Source organism: Accipiter gentilis, chromosome Z (genome assembly GCF_929443795.1).
Source record: "Accipiter gentilis chromosome Z, bAccGen1.1, whole genome shotgun sequence".
NCBI classification, from domain to species: domain Eukaryota; kingdom Metazoa; phylum Chordata; class Aves; order Accipitriformes; family Accipitridae; genus Astur; species Astur gentilis.
The window spans coordinates 11,808,621-11,826,220 of record NC_064919.1 but is presented as its reverse complement, the minus strand read 5'-3'; the positions used below and the strand labels follow the sequence as shown (position 1 = coordinate 11,826,220).

At 41.2% G+C, this 17,600-nt stretch overlaps 1 protein-coding gene across 9 annotated transcripts in view; it reads right to left on the bottom strand.

Moving 5' to 3' along the window:
• Positions 1-17,600, bottom strand: part of PALM2AKAP2 (PALM2 and AKAP2 fusion) — a 271,043-nt gene that overhangs the window by 251,531 nt on the left and 1,912 nt on the right. Inside the window, exon 1 of one of the 9 annotated variants that reach the window (XM_049796112.1) lies at positions 15,791-15,881. The exons of the other annotated variants lie outside the window; for them this stretch is intronic. Within the exon in view, the coding sequence (XP_049652069.1) occupies positions 15,791-15,835 (45 nt within the window). The 5' untranslated portion in view covers positions 15,836-15,881. Of the gene's footprint in view, positions 1-15,790; positions 15,882-17,600 lie in introns of those variants that run through there. 9 annotated transcript variants of the gene reach the window in all.

The window sequence follows — 17,600 nt, the reverse complement described above, 5'->3', positions numbered from 1 at the left end:
AAAGTGCAAATTCCCCCTGTCCCACATGTGAAAGGTACTCATTAGCTCTGTGCATACACAAAGCTATCTGATTTGTTGTAGGAAACCACTATTTCTCTGGTTCTTCCGTATCGCTGGTACATCCCTGCAGAGCCCCATGAAGAGTGTCATATGCAATGTGGTACACAACACCTGTTTTCCAAGTCAGAATGCAAGAAAGGTCATACTTTGTTATGGTAAATCAATACTTTGAGAGAGAAGAGTGCCTTCAACCTGCTGTGAGATGATAAATGGGAGCAGGGAGCAGACTGCAGATGTATCAGCTTAACAGGGCACTACTAATTTTTAAAATCAGTCTTATTGTCACCATTTATTTAATGTGCAAGAGAAACAAGTTTTGTAAGAAAATATTGAATTACTTTGAAGCGACAAGGAAGGTTATGAGTACTGGGTACTACTATTTGCACTACAGTAATATCAAGAAGCCCCAGACGAGGAGACAAAACTCAAGATTCAGTTATAATAACTACCAGATTTCCACGTGGAGATTTTCAGCAATCTTTACTCATGTGTAACCTCCATCATTGCTGCAATTCAGTTGTGGTATTTTGTCCTGCAAAAGCTATTTTTTAAGGGGTGGTCACCGTGAAAGAAATCTGTCAACTGCAGCTGCAGGCTCTCTGTCTTAACTTTGCATCTGCTCTCAGTCTAGGTCTCAAAGTGCACATTTCTGATACTTAACCTAGCCTCTCCTTGCTAGAAGCAGATCATATCCTCTGCAGATCTGCTAGTAAAAGTCTTGAATGTCACTGTGGGCTATACACAGGACAAATATCAAACAACATTATGGCTAGCTCTGTTTTGCCAGCTCTTGTGATTTTATAGCAAGTTTCACAACATCTCCTGCTTTTCTTAAAACTTTAGCTATAGAGTTATGTGACTACATGGGAATCTCAGCTTTCATATAAAAAAGGAAGTTATGAGTCCTTATGAATGCAGGGAAAAGGTAGAAGTATGATCTAACTGTGGAAAAGAATAAAAAAAACTATATAAAATATTGTACTTTTTTCTTATTATCTGTATTTTATAAGCCAAATCTCCACTTCATTATGGAGCCAACATATAATCATATTCTTCCATGCAAAGTGGCAAGGATGAACACCCCTCTTTTACTGCACTCTAGACTCCTTGTGATCCCTTTTGCTCCCCCAAGCAGTGATAATGTTATGACTCCACAGCTCCAGCTGGGCACTTTGGTGTGCATCAAACTGTTAAAGGCAGATCATTTCTGCCAGATGACAGTTTATTTTCTAAATTGGTAATATCTTTGCCATCAACTTGAGCTGATGTCAGTAACACATTGTCATCAGGAAACAAGAATGATAAGTTTAAAGCAATAGAGTTGCCAAGGAAGTGACTGAATGGAAATTAAAACTTAACTTTTGCTCAGATCTACATGGTTTTCTTTTTCAAATGTCCATGGTCTTTCTACAATTCCTTTGCATTGGTTTACAATCTAAAGGTGTAGAAGACAGTAGTTCCTGCAGACCTTCCCCTCCCCTCTCATTTTCTATAACCATGAACTACTTTAAGCAGTACTTATAATAGTGAGCTTGCCAAGAATTTCCCCCTGGAATAATTTCCTCTAAAGTGTGGTATGAGAAAAGATTTAGCTGGTAATTGCTATGGATGGTTCTCATCTAAAGTGTATCTTGTAGCTGATCCTCCAGTAACAAAGTGGTCTGAAGAGACTGGATTACAGGGGAAAAAAGAGGTCTTGGCATGCAAGTACAAGAATAATGTATCTTATTTACCCTCTTTGAAAGAAAAACTGCAAGACAGTTTCAAACACTGATAAGGGAAACATGAAGGTTAAGTTTTGAGTGAAAAAAGATTTGGGAAAAGGACTGAATTTCAATCTTGGCATTTGCATAGACAGACATCAAACAGGACAAGGAATGAGAAGCCTGGATGAGATGTAAGGATGGTGCATTTATGACTTTCTTTTTCCTTAGGTTTCTAAAATGTTTTCTTATAGTGTGGCAAACAGATGGGATCCGCCCACCAGGAGTTTATCGTAGACATGTTCACTACCTTTAGAGGTATATTATGAAAATATAACCCATCGCATACAGAAACAGTAAGGGGGGGGGGGAGGGGGGGGTGCACAACAGAGTGTACTTCCAAGGGTGCATCTTTCATTGAAACCCTTTCCTATTGTATGCTGCATGCTGAATTCTTCTGCAAATCTGGTTAAGAGTTTGCATTCTGCAGAAAAACTGCAAGGCAGGTTGGTGGGGGGGAAGGAAAGAAACATGACAAACAGTCAGGAGTTATATTATAAATGTGCAAGTACACACATGCCGAGGATGAAACAGCAGCTGTACAAGCCCCTCAGTCTTCTTATCAAGGGGAAGGAGAAAACATTTAAAGAGAAAGACAGCATGGTGCTGAACAATGGATTTTTCCTTTGGCCACTGTACATTGCTACTGGGTGTTTTCTATGCCACATCAAGCTGGGCCCTGACTGCCACCCAAATATGACAACCTTTGATACACTTGAACCATCAGGCAATACTTGCAAGAGATGACTTGTCTCCACTATGGCCAGCTGCCATGCTAGAGCACAGCATGGGATTGTTACATTGCTTAGTTCAAAGGCACACCAATGTCAGAAGTAAAGAAGAAAGTTAAAAAAATATGATCACATCAGTTTGATAATGAAACAAACACACGTTCAGTCACATTCACAAACAGTTTAACCTCTGGTGCTTGATAATGGTATGTCAAGTAGAGGCCAAAAATTAAATCTGCATGGGTTCATTAAAAAGGGAGAAGGTTTAGAAATAATTTTCTAAACAAACTGCTAACAGCATGTCTTGGCCCACATGATGGAGCATTCAGTGGGAATGGCAGTAATACTTCTACCTCCCACTTACAAGAAAGCCTCTATAACAGAAAGAGATAGAGAAAAAAAAAATCTTCTTTTCTGTTACATCTTATGTAACTTTTGCCAAGTCAAAGTCTGCCATAATGATCTTTCCTGCAGTCCTGTGCTGAACAACTGGCATCCACAGAAGATATACATACTAATAAAATATGACTCTTTTACCATTTCTTGTCACGAGGATGCATCTTTGTTGAGCAACCAGCTGGCTGAGAGTCCTGATAACTGGCAGTAGTGGAAAAGGCTCTCTTCTTTCAAAGATGCATGTTGGGAAACTGGTGCCAACACTTTCACCTTTTTGGTTTTCCTCTCTGAATCTTAACAGCCTTAAAAAACTCAGAATTTCCCACCACCTGTCCAAGATCACAGCTTGAAAGGCAGAGGCAAAAATGATCCATTCCACTGCTAGGTTTTGCAAATACATGCCACAGTTACGTGATTTGTAATGACTTGGACAGAACAGTTCTGTACAGCTGAAAATATTTCCATCTATGCTTCTCCTTCCTAAAGCCATTCTTTACTCACAGTATAAATTATTTTTTCCCTTCTAAGTGTTACTACTTGCCAAGGGACAGTATCTTTGGATGTGTCTGTGAATTAAAATAGAAGGGGAGCAAAATCAAGCTATGTCCATAGGTGCTGTTGCTGCAGAGAAGGAAATGCATTCTATTTATTTCCTAGGTCATGCTAGAATGTGAAGGGATGTTCTTGTTTTGCTTCCCTAGAAATAAAGAAGCATAAGGTACTCAGAGGGGCAATGCTGTACTACATATTCTGTGTGATGACCTATCAGCTTCTAAACTCTCTCTGTCCCTCATTGCAAAGGTATTAACAAAACCTGCCCCTATACTCTCTGGCGATCAGTAAGAGCAATCATGAGCATAAGCAAAATGGAGAACCGCCAGGTCATCAGGTCTGGATCCAGGTTCCTTCCCTAGCTTCCGATGCCTCTGTACTGGAGGCAGCAGGCAGACACTCAGTGCAAATTGTGGTCCTGAGACACCTCTGAAGGATCTCTGAAATTGTATTATTGGTAAGGCTGTTTGCATGAAGGAAGGCAGTAAAAAAGAAAACCAGTGGGTTAATTGATTGCACACACTGTAGTCCCAGAATATATGCAACACTGCTGAGGATCAGTACTGAAGCGCATGCTGAGAGATGAAATATATTGATGCCAGCTAATGAAAATGAATGAAAGCTCTACAGAAGATGCTCTGCTGAAAGTCTTGCTGGCATGGCTTATGGAGGTGTTGGAGATCTAGGGCCACCAAAGGGTCAGAGCATCCTGCAGAGAAGAAGACAGATAAGACAAGACCCCCGTGCTCACATAGAATCTTTTTGCACCCATAACAGAAGCAGTTCAGTGGACTGTGGGTTTCAGTGCAGGGTAGGAATCTTTGACCAGAGCAGTTAATGTGGACATGAACAGTGGGGTTCAGTGTGTAGCCTGCCAATGTTGCAGTAAAAGAGGTTCCTATAGTGTTCAGCTTGCTGACTGTCCTCGAGTAAATGGTTTCACCTTTCTGTGCTCCTTTCTCATCTTCCCTTGTCTCTGCTCTGTTGGAGGTTGATGTTGGGCACACATTTGCTGTTGTGCTAGCACAATGGGGTGTAGACCTCAGCTGGCGCTGTTCTAATGCCAGTAACGAACAATAGAGATTCATCTTTCCCACTGCTAAAACAGAAAGAAAACTACACTGAAACTATTCAGAAGGTGCATAATGGGGTTTCCTTTGCCTCCCTTGTAGCATCAAGTTTCATCAACTGCTGGAGACACAATAATAAGGCTCTGGGAAGCACTTGTGCCTGAAGTCCTGTCTTCAAAACACCATTTAGACTTGATATAGATGGTTTTCACATTGTTTCTGTGTAACAGTAAGTATCACAATCCACACCTTGTAAGGAAGGATGGGGACACAAGTTTAAGTGGCATGAAAAATCCTACAGGATGATTCAGTGACAAAACAAAAACTAAACCTCTACTGTAGAGCTGATTTTTGTGCTTTTGTTTTTTGTATGACCAATACTGTGGTCTCCACTGGCAAGTCCTGTCTTCCTTACTACCGAATAGGTTTGGTTTCTCTCCTTCTTCCTTTTATCTATGTTTCATAGAAGAAAACCAAACAAATGAACATTGATTGAATTTTAAAAGCAAAAAGACCAATGATGCAATCCGTTTTAAAAGGGTAAGTGCAGTTTTCCTCTATCACAAACTGTGTGCTATTGTTCCATTTGCCATTTGTGAAACTGGTCAGCTGTCTCAGGAAAAACTATTTTTACCTTACAAAATGCTCTAAGTCTCTTCAGGATAAAGCATTTCAATAAACACTTGATTTGCCACAATGCAGATTTGCTTTGGATGTCTAGCAGCTGTAAAATTCAGGTGCACTGAAGTTTCACAATGTCTTTCACATCAATGTAAGAGGTATACTGGATATATGAAGCATTACACAACAATCTATTTTCTGAAAAATGTCTCATGCTGAGTGTTAAGAGTTAGTGGATACTTTAAAACATTTTGCTCTTACTCATGTGTCAGTAGAAAAGTGGGGAGATAGCTAGGCTTCATCAGACCAATGGAAAAATTAAAGAAAAAAAAAAAAGGTTGTGATGGTGGCTGTTTGAAAAAAAAAAATCTGAATAAGGACACTAAGGAGAATAATACACAACCGCATTGCCTCCTTTCTGAAACAGAAGTTTAGACTTCATGCTGAGTTTACTGAGTGAGGCTCTTTGGCATGTATTTTTGAGTTAGATGAGGAGTTAATGGATGCCATACACCACAGCACTGTGCAGAGACATCTGTGCTCATCCTAACTGCTCCGTGCTGAACTTGGAGCAAGTTACCAGCTTGCTTCCATTACCTTTGATATCTGTTGTACACCCATTTCAATAAACATCTGATTCACCACAATGAGGACTTGTTTTGGATACCTAGCAGACCCAAAGGCCAGACGTGCATCTTTGTACAGATGTAGGTACTTCAGTGCATGATTTAGACATGCCCTAAAGGATTGTAATTGTTCTCTTGGTGCCTTTTAGCCAAGGAAAACATCTCCAATATTTTGTAGATGGAATACACTATGGTAACCTTTGAAAGAAAATACAACTTGAATTGCTGAAAGCCATTTACAGTCACTTTTCAGAAAGTGATGCACTTCACAGTAAAAAAAACCCCAACTCTTGGACCAACCAAAACCACTGTTGACATTTCTCAGTTATCCAAAATAGTTTTTTGCTTTGTTTTTTAAAGGGAGCAAAATTGGTCTAAAATAAGGATTTAAGTTGTTAAATCACAGGCCAATGTGGCAATTGTAACAGTTTAAAACTCAGGAGGCAATTTCTGCTACAACACAGTAAAAGGTTGTTGCCAGCTTTGCCACCTTTGCACTCTAGTAAGTACCCAGTCTCTGCAATTCAGGACTGCACATGGAAATGTATAATGCTTCAGCAATATATCCACAGCAAACCAATTGCTCATTGTTCATGGTTTAAGTGGGGGTTTATTAAGTTAAAAAACTCGGCTAAAAAAGGAAGAACTGTTTGAAAGAGTGCAATACTAACATCAGGAGTGAAAGCTCTCTCTGATCAGTTTCTTAAATAAAGATAAATCTGTAAGGCTGTGCTATATGCCGAGCACCTGTTGCCTTACCTTAATGCATGCTGAACGGATTTCTGTACATACAGATCAAAATGCAGCCACAAAGGAATCACCTGCCTGAATTTGAGCTTTCCAGAGGCCTTTGACAATTCATTTGCCCTACAGATTACGTGTGATTTGTTTTCCAGCCCCCAAATATGTCCTAAGGATATGCTCCAAAGCTTCAGTGCAAAGTTTTGCATTGATTTGCAAAGGCAACTATAAACCAAGTTAGGCTGGACAAAGAGAAAAACAATGCAATTCCACGACAGTATTGTCTTGATTTGCTTCCACTAGCACAAATTTACAGTAGCTGAAGGGCAGGGGTCTCATCCCCTTTGACTTTAGGCTAGAGCATTAGGGAAATTTCAGCTTGTTAAACCTTCACAGTTTCACACCTTCCACAATCAACAAAGAAACCGAAAACATTATTTCCCTGGAACTCCTCTTCCCCCTGCCCTCCCTCCTCCTCCCCCCCCCCCCCCCCCTCACCTGACTGAGAAAATAAGGCTGTTACTATCATTTTTTTCTGTTGGTAACATTCTAGCAAGAGAAAAACCTTCTGTTAGAAGGAAGGTTCAACTGAAAAAGCACCTCCTTACAAAGTGCAGGTAAAGCATGGGAAGCTTATTCCAGCAAAGGTTATTAAAAATCTGGACTCTTGGTAACATACAAAAGAAGCCAAGAGCTGTAGCTGTTAAAAGACCCAGGCTCTCAAAACTGGTTGTTTCCTGTGGGTGAATGATAACAGGTGGAGTTTAAAATCTAGTCATTTTTTTTAATGAAAGTTTGAACTTTCAATAGGTGAGTTTAGCCACCTTCTAACTGTGCCTCTGTACCACTGGTAAGAGCATATGATGAGTGGCAAAGCATGCACCTCTCAAGTTTAGAGAAATGCTGAATCCCACTTTATTTACCTTCAGCCTTATAACTCGTCCTGGAAAGTCTGATTTGGACATGTGATCTGGCATATATCTGGAGCTTTTTATGATGATAAAAGTCAGCTCACCAGTGAAAATAGCAGCAAAATTCCTATTAACTTGGTTGGGAGCAGGACAGGGTCCTACTGCAGGACAAGAGTATAGGGACTAGTGGTCTAAATCCAACAAAAGAAGTAATTTTGTTTACTCAGACATGACCACGTTACCCAATGTATGTGAACTCCAGTGACTGACTACCTATGCATTTAGCCTATCCAAAATACAAAGTAAACCAACCCAGCTTCAGACTTCTTCCACTGTGGTTGGATTAAATTGTTCTCCTGGGTCTCCAAGCACCCATATGTTGCCTGCCAAATCTCAGGGAATCATTTTGCTTGGCATCACAAGAATACTGACTGCCTTCAGAAGAACCCTTTACATGTAAGGTACTTATCACCAGGTGACTGAGCAACATCTGAGAAGAAGCAAAAATACTGGTGATCCACCTTAGCAGGAATACGGAAAGATTTTCCTACCCTTAAACAAGATCAGATAAACCTTGGTATTTTCTTCACTAGGCCAGACAAATCTGACTTATTCTGTCTTCCCTCAGAAGTAATTTTCCCCCACTTCTGATCATTCCTGGCTCTCCTGGACTCTTCTCCATTTGGCTCATGTCTTTCTTGGAGACTAAAATGCAGCATGGGTCTGACCAGAGCAACATTTCATGTGCCTTGTAGGCAGCATTCCTGTCTATATATACACCAGCCTGTTTGTCTTTTTCACAACGGATGAGACTGCTGAGTAATGTTCACTAGATTATCCCCTATCATCTTTTCTTCAGACCTGCTATCCAGCAACTGATTAGTACTAGGTGTTAAGAATCTTTCATTTGTTTTGGAGACACCATGTGAAAAAGGCTAGTAATCCTCCAGTACCATTTTAAACTCTCTTTTTCACTTGCATTCACAGTCCCTTTCAGCAAAGGCCAGGTTACAGATACAGCAACTGCACTGCACTATCTGATCCAGGTTCATGAAATGCTGTCTAGAAATGGAACAAGGTCAGACCCAGGCTGGACACTCTTTGGTACAGCTTTCCACTGTGACAGCTGATTGCTAGTATGTATGTTCTTGCTTCAGTTCTCCAGCCACTTTTGCACCTCTTAGCTTCACATAGACAGTGATGTGACCAACACAACAATGACAATGAGAAACTAGGTCTACCTTCTTTTCTCTGAAACCTCCTCCAGCTCAGTGTGCCATGTGTGGCCAAAAGGACAAACCATGCAACAAGACCTGCAGGTGTGGCTTCATGGTTGGTGAGCCCACTGGTGTCACAGCAGCTCAGGAAAGCACACAGGCCAATACCGCTTTTGCCTTCAGTGGCACATAGATAGAGCTTAGTTACACCACTCTCCAATCCATACAGATAGTGACAATATATAACCAGGGCGACCTGATCTTTTTGGACCTTACTGCCTTGCAGCCAGCCACCTATGACTTGCCCACAGTCACATGGTCAATGTTATCCACATCAATGTAAATTGGATTTATTTCACCAAGGAACATGTGTTTTCAGAGTAACAGAGACCGAAGACTATTTTTGTTCTTTTATGTGTCTAAGTGAGGACGGTGGTTTGCTCTACAATGTCACAGACCAATACGAAGTAGAAACTGGAGCTGTAGGTACTTGGACCACCAAAATACCAGTCTTGTTTCCTTATATCTGCTTTTCAGGACTGCTTTCATGGGCTCTGAGGTCTCAGGCAAGGAAGGATAGTGCAGCACTCTCCTGAGAGACAGGGGCCAAATGTCCAGGGGAATTCTTCCCAGCACCCTGAAATTCATGGCAGAGTTGTAAAAGGAAACTCCTACTAGCTCTCCCCAGTTCGGCAGGGTTGTCCATCTCTTTGTTCTCAGCAGTGAAATAATCTTTAAAAGATATGTTGTCTCCTTAATTATGAATTATTATACTGTATTAAAAGCCCGGGGAAAAAAAATCATCATTAATGTAAAGAGTTGTCTATATTGGAAACTATATTGATTCTGGAACAACTTCTCTGTGGGACATTGATTCCAGTGAATTGCTGAGAAATTCACAGAGGAGCAGGTATGCACTGTTCAGTGTCACATCAATCTCATCCAAACCTTTGCTCAGCATCGTATACAATGTCACACACAATGAGGACAAAAAGGCTTGTAAACCACTTAGATTCTATTATTTTTCCTCTGGAGATCAGGAAGCTGATAATGAAAAGCATGAGGAGTACGAACATGTCTCTATTTCACAGATGAGTGCCAGATATCCTATATGGATTTCAGTCTAAATTTTGTACTTTTTGAAACTTTAGCAATAACAAGTGTAAATTTAGCCCAAGGAACTGATATTTCTCAGTGTCTTACTGATACAGGGACACAGTTCTTAAAGATGTTATCTTTAGATTGTTCTTTATTCCATTTTTTAAAAACTGGAGGTTTTTTTTTCCTGGCTGATTAGAAGTTACTTCCTTAAGTAGAACAATTTACTAAGTTCACCATGATGCTGGGATGAGTTTATGTACATTCTTAATTCAGCAGCTATCCTGACCACAAGGAGTGGTCTTAAAGATGCAGCTTAAAATGCTGGAAAATGAATCAATCAGCCTTCTGATGGAACCTACTTCTCTAAAGTGCATCAAGTGTTTGCATATGCTTATATTTATTAAGAACAAATACATGATTAACAAGTGAGCATTACTTTTTATGTCAATGTAGGTAGAAATTCAAAATAGGTAAGGGACCAACTCCCAAACACTATACTATCTGCACAGAGCTGCCAGAACTTGCCAACACATCCAAGACAGCAATTTTGTACCAAAGCCGGTGTATGAGACAATCCAGTCCCCTGTGCTGCAGTTATTATCAATTTAGTGACACCTTGGATGCCAAGTGCTTGCTTTATGCTCCAAACGGGAAACAGTTGGATGACTAGGGATGCTTTAAAAACCCATGGATGTCAGCGGGAGTTTTTCCAAGGACCTGACACGGTGCAGCACAGACCTGTTCCACGAGAGGCTAACCAGTGTGTGTGTGCGGGCATGTATGTGCGTTCCAACTCCTTTCCCTCTGGGAAGCCCACTGGGAAAGACCAGTCAGTCTGATGCTGGCACTGCAGCATGCGGCACTCAGCTGGTTAAAGCTAGATGCTTGCATTTAGCACTGCTATCCCAAGTAATCTCAGCTCTGCACTCGCTCCTGCTGCCGCCATAAAGAGACTGCAGCTGTGTGACTCTGCAGCAAGCATTACGGGCTGTTCAACTCTTCCTCCTCTAGCAATAAATTACATGGCAATCTGGCTTCTAATTTCTGTCTGCAGTTTTCAACCTCTTGATAGAGGGTCCTTAGCCGTTACCTGTCCAGGTTACCTCCTTCTGCTGCAGTGCTGCTTCTAACTGCATGGCAAAAGAACATGGCTGAAGCAGAGATGCTGACAATGACATGCCCCCAAAAGGCTGGAAATCACCTTTTATTTAGCCCTCTGCTGGTAAACTGAGGGCTTTCTTTCAAGGTATGTATCTTTTAAAATCTGAGCACACCTCTGCTGTCCCTAATCTTCCGCTGATTGTCAGCGACTGCTATTATAGGCATTGCAGAGGGGCTGAGCCCCACCCTGCTAACTGTTGTCTGTGGATCCTGACAAATGATGCTGGCAGCTCAAATTAAAATAATTAGAGCACTCCTTAAATCAACAACCTGAGCTTTGCGCCATCTGGAAAGGGCAGCAACTCATAGATTAGAGCAGGTCTGTCTCCTTCCAAAAAAGACCTCCCCAAACTGCATTGGTTGTTGGCCTTTTTCTGTGCACAGAGAGCATTTGTTTTTACTGGCAAAGAGGAAGAAAGCTTTACATGTCTCCAGTGCCTAACCTTGCTGCAAGTCAGCTAAGTAACAAAAAGCATCTGTGTGTCAAGAGCTGCACAGGTCTGGTGTGCACTTGCCAAAAGGCCATACCCATTTCACTGCCACTGGACTTGCTGGGTGATGTTAACCCTTGCAAGCATGTGGCTTTCTCAGATCAGAATTTGCAACAGAAAAGGCTTTTCTACGCTAGCGAAATTAGGACCAGAGGCACATGTAGCATCCCTGTGCTCCTGTGTCCTGCTCCTTGAAGGCACCCTCCATCCGAACAGTGCCTTAGCACATGCAGGCTCAGCGTGTGCTCCTGTGCCAGTCGAGAGAGGGCAAGGTTTAAGATCACATTTCAATGCCATCCTACCCAAATAAGGAAGCATGGGATTGAGTTCATGGTTCTGTTGGTTTTGCTGGTGAAACAGGCAAACAAATCCTTTGTCTGAGCTTCCTTTTCCCCATCAATAAACAAATACACTGAAATCTTTCCAAAGTTCCTTGGGACCCACTCACAAAGCAGCTCAGAAGCTAAATATTACTGCTGTGAGTCCTCATAATTTACTACACATGCACAGTCCAGTGCTTTCCCAAACACACGCTGCAGACCAACCATCTTGCTGATGACTGTACTTTGCAACAATTCAGCTGATGAAAGAATACACTTCATTCTGCACGAGAATAAAACAGTATTTGTAAACTGGGTAAGGATTTAGATAGAAGGAGTGATAACTGGAAGAGCAAGAGTGCTCAACAAGAGACAGAACATCACTGTGCACCCCCTTTGAGCCCCATCCCACCCTCATCCCAGCTACCCAGCTATCCATGACTTCTAGCACGGCCTGTAAATCCCAAAGTCTCACCTCTGACTTCATATGGACATCTACCCCACTGCTACCACGGCATGTGGCATCTGACCTTAAAGTTACACTCCAAGGTAGAGCTGTTCAATAGTTTCCAAAAATGTAAATCTTTCACAACTATTTTACTTTACCAGACACTTAACAACAACAAAATCACAAAAACTTTTTGCCCATTTTCAACTTCTTTTGCAAAATAAAATTTGAAAGGCACAAAATGAAATCCAATATTTCAGCTCAAGAGATGTTGGTGATGTGTTAAGGGCTAGGAATGTGCTGTGGAAACAATTCTAAATTTAAACAGTTGAGTTTGGGTAAGTCTGGAGACTGTCTAGAAATTTCTCAAGAGCAAGTTTGTTTCTGGTTTCTATTTATCCCCAGTTTTCACTGATACCTTGACAGCAATATTTTTTCATCATATTTCCGCTTCTCTTGCTGTGATGTAAACATTCCAAAAGCAAAAAATACAGATAAAACCCGAGACGGTAATTTTAGTTTTCAGACATTACAGGCATTTTTCTTTGGCTTAGAATGGGCAAAGGCCATAACATGTCTTACACTGTGCATGAACTCCCAGTGTTTTATATGATCAGAAGTCAAGACAAGATACAACTGTGCTCGCACAGGTTTCTCTGTGGAAGATCTGCCATGAAGCTGACTCATGATATTGCTGCAGTCCAGGGTAGGGCTCCAGATCTGTGTGCAGGGAAACCTTTCTTCAACCTTTACAGCAACTGCAAGCATAACACGTCCTCTCTGACAGCTGATTTCCACTGAGGTTCCCAGGAACCTCAGAGGTTCATACCGTGCTCACAATATAGATCTTCTTTAGATTTAGTTTGTGATAATCCCTAGTTCACACATGCTAAACCCATTCCTGGAAATATTTGCAGCAGGATACAGACGCTTCCTAATCCCATCACGTCTTCCTCACCACAGAGTACTCTGGAAATCTGTTAAGGTCTCACTAGCCCTCAAGTTTTTTCAGCTTAGAATATAAAAGTAGGACAGCTACAGATATAGGAGGAATTTCTATTTCAGGTACTTGGATGTTAGGACTGCTGAGGAACAAGATGGCAGAAGAATGGTTGTGATTAGTCAGAGTTATAAATACAATTGAAAATAGGATAATGAGGGAAAAATAGGAATGGAAAAATTGGATTAAAATATGTAGCAGCAATATTCAAATGAGCTTCACAATGAAATACAAGGGGGGGCTTGCTTTAGTGCTGAAACTTGTGAAAGCACTTCAAGGTATGGTTACTCCTGGAGTGTGTTTGAGTACACAGGATGGCTGCACTGTGTCGGACCATCTAGCTCATGCTCCCTTCTTCCACAGTGCCTAAAGCAGAAGACCTCAGGAGCATGGCAAATATATGTAAAACTTCTCTGCCAGCCTCTACTAATTTGCAACTCAAAAATTACTTCTATCTAATGAGAAAGTCCTTCATGGATTCCACTTCCATGAGCATGCCTGGGTTCTCCTCAAGCCCAGGTGCACTCTGAGCATCCACTACATCCTGGAGAGAAGGACTCTACAGCTTAACAACTCATTTTAGGAAGAGCATACACCTTAATAGGTGTGCCAATATTTCTTGTGCCAAAAGGTGAGTACTATTTCCTTATCCTCTCTCTCCATAACACTCATGGTCTTGTAGACTTCTGCAGGTTGTTCTCACTCATGTATTTTCCAAGCAGAAAAATCCCAGCCTGCTTACTCTTTCTACAGAAAGATACATCTTGCTGCCTTTTTTTTCTGTAGGCTTTAGGTTTGAAAACAACTGAATTCAGACAGATTTGATCATGTGCTTAACTATAAGGACAAAAACATTACTTCCGAAATGAAGGCATAGGAAATTAATGTACTAAGTCATCACAGCAGTAGTAAACTTGATTAAATTAATTTGCCACATCTTTCTATGTGATCCCCTACACCAGAGATTCTAATTTTCATGAACAATGTTCTCTGGAAGGATTCACAAAAATTGTGGAGCAGTGTTACAGTAAAATGACTGAGCGTGAGACCTACTAGTCAGGAGGTTTAGTTCTGTGGGGTAATAGACAATAGGTGAATGGGGAAAAAAAAAAAAAGACATACTGGTTTTTCTGTGAATAATTTTTCTGAAATTTATGGACACCACATGATGCTCACTGCAGTTGCTGAGTGTCCAACCCAGAAATGTAGAGTGCCTAGGTTACCAGCAATTGTGATACTGAACCTATACTGGTACTATCTTTTCAAAAGATAATTGTATTACTACTCTCAAAGACTTGTTGAAAAATTAGTGCAATGCTGTTTGTAAACATGTATGCACCTGCCTCCCTTTTGGGAAGACTCAAAAACCTCACCTGGTATAGGTTTAACTGGTGTGAAACTAATCTCCTTTGCAGGACAAGGATCCCCACCTCATCCCTATTGAATTATTTCCCACACTAGTTCTAGTCCCATGCAAAAGACAGAACTGCTCAGACTGCAGAGCCCTCTTCTGTGGTGCTGACCCTGTACTCCCTCATATTTGGGTGCACAATCCTGCACTGGCCTCTCTTAACACCAGCTGTATATAGGTGTGAAGGACTTCTTTAAAATGGAGGACACCACTTACCAAATAATCCAGCTTGCTCTGCAGGACTGCTTTTTGTCATCATATTTACTCCTCCAGCAGTCTTTATGTTACCAGCACACTATCAATTTTGATTTTTCATTTACATCAAAGTACCAATGCAGAACAGCTTCAAGCCTTGAAAAGCTGCTTCCTACAAGCTCCCCCCTGCCTTTGCTCTCAATGAACAAGGGTCTGTTCAGCAGTCTCCCTCACTAACAGTAACTTTTTGAGACCTGTCAGTTAGCCAGTCCTTAATTCATCTAATGCAGACCCCACTGATAGTGAAGGAGGCTATTTTTAAACAACAGTGTCCTGCTGTACTAAGTCAAACTCTAGTTGATGACATTTAAGTAATGTTAGATCCAGCTCAACAAACTCATAATCTCATAGAAAAAGCAAGAATGGTCTTGCTCAACATGAGGTACCTTTGATGTGGCTACTTGAATGTCAATAATTACTTTTCTTTAATGCTTCACTGAGCTACTGGTTCTCAGGTCTGGGCACTGGTAAGCAGTAACCATCATTACTGTTGTTTTTACTTGCTAAGAAATCAGTACATTTTAGTGGCTTCCCACTTGCATCTGTAGGTTGGACATCTCCTTAACCTGAAAACCTCCTTCAGCTCCTGCCCTCATTATTGCTCTAGTGGACGATTTCTCCTCAGTGCTGTTCCTCAATGACTGCCTTTAATTCACCTGATATATGGGTAATACATATTCACTGCATCATACGTGCATTTGTACCCAGGTGCCCTGATACATACTCAATGCCCCACTTCCCAGCTTTATGACTGCTACCTAAGTGACGGAAAATATTTACATTTCGTAAATGCTTGTCTATGTTTAGTTCACTATCTGGTGGCGATCTCTGCAGTCACAGAGAAATGCACCATATAATAAATTGTGGAGCCACACAGTTTATTTATCCAAAATGTGATAAATTAACTCAGCTTACCTGTCCCCTGGCCACCGAGCCTGCTTCCTCCAGGACTATTTGCATTCCAAACTTCTGAGCAACTCACAGCAGGCATATTTTTTAAAGCCACAAAAATGCTTCCTTTTTCACCCAAAATTTTACCCACCATCCCCCTTCAGGAAAACATCAGGCACAAGCACTGAAGTGTGCTACAGTAACAAGCTCAGAGAGAAGACGACATCCAACCTCCCCTTTTAACCTCTTGCTTGCTTCCTGCAAGGCATCTTCCCACAGTGTTCAGAGTGAGAACCGCTTGGCTTTTTTTGGTGGCAGAGCAGCAGATTGCTGCTGTGGTGATTTAGTGTCAGGCTCAAACAGATGTTAAGAGCAATGTGACACCACAGGAAGATTTACCAGTATCTGTCTGTGGCACACATGATACCCAAGTGGTGAGAAGTGATGTGATCTCTGGTCAAGGGAGGATCAGAAAACCAATCGCTCCTGGCCATCATAGGACCTCCCCAATACATAGAGTTTATGTTTTCCTCCTAGGCAGAGACAACTGGGTTCCACTTTTTGGTAGTTGTCTCACATCTCCCCACTTCTCAAACTGGACTGCCACAGTGCTCTGAGTCTTTCTGTAGTCAGTTTGTGAATTTTAGAAACTTAGAAACATACTGATCTAAAAATCCCAGGTTAAGCATGTACAATGGTATTAAAAACATATACATTTAAACCTCCTCTTTTTTAGTCAAGCATTCTATTTTTTAAAGTCTTACTTAGCTGTTTCTTGCCTTGGTAAAACATAGCATCCAAGTACTCCTCAATCTTGCATGCATCCCTAACAGCTCTCTGAGACGAGGGCAAAGTCCATTGTTCACAGGTTACAGATGGAAAATGAGTGCATAGAGAGGCTAACTACTTGCTGCTGGCAAAACAAGTGGCTAACTCATGTTCACCAAGGTTTAGATAAATGTCCTAACAGTTAGACCTCTCTTCTCCTCTTCCCATGACACTTGCCTCTGTGCCAGACAGGCATATATTAAAACTGTGATTAGTCAGAGTAACAAAGTACAAAATCAAACTCCTCAAAAGGTGTCAGCCTTCTGGTGCAAATATTCGTCTTTCCATGTTTGGATTTTGTTTTCCTTAAATACTCAGTGATGCACACCTAAAATTTACTCCGCCTGTCTTCCTGGCAAGCTCATTTGCCATAGCGATTATTGAAACAAGCACAAATGTACAGGCAACAGTGACTAGAAGTCCCAATGGTAAACTAATTTCTTTCTATATGCCCAGCATTCAACCAGCTCAATTGAAGAGTGCTGGTGTAAGCTTCTGATCATCTGAGTGAGATACTGTAGCTTGTTAAAATAGGGGGAACACCAACCTGAACCAAAATGCCACCTTCTTCTTCTTCTAAGAAAGGCCATGCAGCTTTTGAGGACTGACCTTATTATAGCCAACTTGTGGAAGAAGAGAAATGCCTAACCTGTGTCATGTCACTCATCCTGATGGAGCAAAGCTTACAGTAGAAATAAACTTCTCTGCGTTCTGACAAACATTTGCAGGAGCCCAACCACAGGGGAAAAGTTACCTAACAAGCCTATATGGAAAACCTGTTGCTCTGCAGAGTGGGTAAGCAAACAAGTCAGTCCATGGACCCACATTCAAGCTTAAAATAAGCTGCATATTTTTGATGATGAAGTAAAATTCTTTCCGTCTAATTCACTGCATACATTGCTATACTATCTTTTATTTGTGGCCAGAAATAGAAACCAAAAAGGAAATATATAGAGAAAATGAAGATCCAGATTCCCAAGGCCTTCTCTTATACCAACATAAACCT